Here is a 3016-nt window from a genome sequence, read left to right as displayed (position 1 = left end):
GGATAGGAAATTTATCAGACAAATGTTTACCTACAGGGACTTTACTATATGTTTTGTTTAAACACACTTTAATCAACCTAACTAGTTTCATGGGTATCCCAAACTCTTATCAGAATATTTTACAATACTTCCCTCCTAACTGAATCATAGGCTTTCTTAAAGTCTATGAATAGCTGATGCACTGTCTCATCATACTCCCATTTTTTCTCCAATATCTGAGGAATGCAAAAGATCTGATCTGTAGTTCTGTTACGTCGAAACCCACACTGATGATCCCCAATAATTTCATCTATATATGGACTTAACCTTGAGAGAAGAATATTGGACAAAATTTTGTATGAAGTTGATAGCAGTGATATCCCCAATAATTACTACAATCAGTTTTAACACCCTTCTTGTGCACTGGTACAATAATAGACTCCTTCCACTGATCAGGCAATTTTTCCTTATGCCAAATAGAAGTAATTAGATTGTGGATCTTAGAATGTAATATTTTGCCTCCTGCTTGAGTAAGTTCTGCCAGAATTTGATCACTACCTGGCGATTTATAGTGTTTCAATTTTGCAATAGCACTCAACATCAAAAGGGCTAGGATCAGGTATTAACGGCTAAGGTATATGGATTTCTGTCTGCCTAACATCACTGACCCTATGTACATTCAATAACTGAGAGAAGTAGTTCCTCCACCTATTCAAAATGTTGTGGGAATCTGCAAGCAGATCACCATTCTCATCCTTCACTAAGTTACTGCTAGGCTGGTAACCCTTCTTAAGGTCATTTATTCTTCTATACAAGTCTCTAATGTTATTGTTCTTACTGTTCATTGCAAGCTCATCAATTTTGTCTTTCAGATATTCCCTCTTTTTGTTCCTGAAATGGTTGCTGGTATCACATCTTATATTATTAAGATTATCCCCATTTAACTCGCTATTGCAATTTGGTCTGCCAATAGTAAGGAACTCAAAACTTGTTCAGTAAATCATTCATGTAAGTCAGCATAAACTCTGACCCTCTCCTAGAGAATACAAGTTAATTACCTGTGTGTGTTTCACTCTCACTGTTCTGAGCTTCATGGTACACTTGTCCATACAACACAAACAAGATAGGCAGCAATGCAATGCTACAGACAAAACAGCACTTGCGGTGGTACATATTGCCACCACTGCTGCCAAAACAGAGAGGGTGGTAATGGTGATGGATGTGAGTAGGACGCACTTCATATAACAATCTCTCCCACCCCATCCTCTCTGTGCATCCAACAGCACAGAAAATGTGTCAACGTGATTCAACCATCTGAAAATGTTAATTTGAATACATACATTACAATTTAATATATTTATTTTTGAACAAATTTTAACATTTTCAGCTAAATATAAATTATCATTTAAAACTCTAGTAGCATTGCTAACATTTAAGTGGTGGCAATTTCTGTCACAAAATATTCAGTAAACATATAAACTTATGATCACAAACATAAGTGAATTACACATTCCTTAAAAGTAAGTTTTTTTTTCTTTTTTGGCTGACTATTCAATGAATTGCCAGTATTGAGAATATACAGTGCAGGATTTAGAGTCATGTATATATACTGTCAATAGCAACTGATGCAGGGGTGATAAAATGGACTATACACACGTTCAGATATAACTGATCAACACTTTAAATATTAATACTATGGTCTTCTGGGATGTTATGTCATGTGGTTTGATTCCCATGTACCAAACTACACGATGTCACAACCCAGGAGGCTGTAATTTATGCACTTCGTACATGAAACAGTCAATACATACCCATACTACTTGTAAAAACGCAACCTTATACAAAACTGTTTGGCAGTTAAGTTTGCGTTTAAAAGTCCTCAAGTCTGCACAAGTGCGTTCGTTGTTTAATCTACAAAGATCTTTTAATGCTAAAAATTTGTCAGCAACGCGAAGGTAATTAAATCTGTACTTGTTAATATTACATAAGACTGCTGGGCTTGTTACTTACAAATACTGACCATAAGTAAAACTGATTATCCGGCATCAACAGCCCAAAAGTTCACTCTCATAGTGTTTTTACAGGCTGCCAATGTCCCTCAGTTACCATATTCATATCATTTTATAAATAATGAAATTACGCATGAAAACAAATACGACCACCAATCCCCACTCATGCCTTCAGTCGGCATTCTGTGCTCGTTTTTACTCCTACCAGGCTGACTACAAAACAAATATTACTTGTTCAATTATTTTATTACGTACTTTTCTCCTTATGGGTAATAACTTTCCCATATTTGTAGACTGAAACGGTTATATGTGCAAGATCACATTTAATTCTCAGTTAGTTAAAGCACACTCAACTAACGATTAACAGTACAAGACCTACATGACTACTAAGTTTGCCATACTGCACTGACCGGCACACACTGCACACAAGTGACGCAAATGACCGCAAGTGACAGGGCCAAAGATTACCAAGCTCTTAACGTTCCTAATCAACTACGATTACTCTGTGAGACGAGAACAATATTTGGGGGGGAGTATGACGCAGTGTAGTCTGGTTGACAGATGCATTCATTTTACCTCATTTCGGTGGACCAGGTCTACTGACACGTACGTAGGACGTGCCGAAGGGAAATTCGGGCGAAACAAATGCCAAGCAGTCACTAAGTTGGTCGCGTAGCCATCTACGAGAAAGAAGGGAACGATTTCACTGATGATAAAGATTTCTCGTCATAACCTTATGCCATTGGAGGGTAGCATAATGCCATGACATGTGATATTCAGTAATCATTTGTATCAACGTGGGGGATGCGCAAACTCGTGAGGTGGGAGCTGCGTTTTCGACACAATCTAAGCTTTCACGTAGCAATACAACCTCGGAATATAAGAGCATAGATTCATATTATGGATGCAAAAACAGTCAACACACTCAATTTTATACGCAACGTCATATTTCGATTTATATTCCATGATACGACAGTCCTATATTACGTTCCGTTAAATAGGAGCTTCGTAAATGAGGTCACACTTAG

The 3016-nt window shown here is 37.3% G+C and overlaps 1 protein-coding gene across 3 annotated transcripts in view; it reads right to left on the bottom strand.

Moving 5' to 3' along the window:
• Positions 1–2412, bottom strand: part of LOC111872001 (beta-1,3-galactosyltransferase 1) — a 28853-nt gene extending 26441 nt beyond the window's left edge. Inside the window, exons 1-2 of one of the 3 annotated variants that reach the window (XM_023865452.2) lie at positions 2244–2412; positions 1038–1293 (exon numbers count right to left, since the gene is read on the bottom strand). In XM_023865452.2, the coding sequence (XP_023721220.1) occupies positions 1038–1242 (205 nt within the window). In that variant the 5' untranslated portion in view covers positions 1243–1293; positions 2244–2412. Of the gene's footprint in view, positions 1–1037; positions 1294–1989; positions 2163–2243 lie in introns of those variants that run through there. The other 2 variants (XM_023865471.2, XM_023865461.2) reach the window with 2 other exon arrangements.
• Positions 2413–3016: the final 604 nt, after the last annotated feature.

The sequence above is a fragment of the Cryptotermes secundus genome, unplaced genomic scaffold, assembly GCF_002891405.2.
Source record: "Cryptotermes secundus unplaced genomic scaffold, Csec_1.0 scaffold641, whole genome shotgun sequence".
Lineage (NCBI taxonomy): Eukaryota > Metazoa > Arthropoda > Insecta > Blattodea > Kalotermitidae > Cryptotermes > Cryptotermes secundus.
The sequence above is the reverse complement of the archived record's forward strand: the minus strand, read 5'-3'. Positions and strand labels throughout refer to the sequence as shown.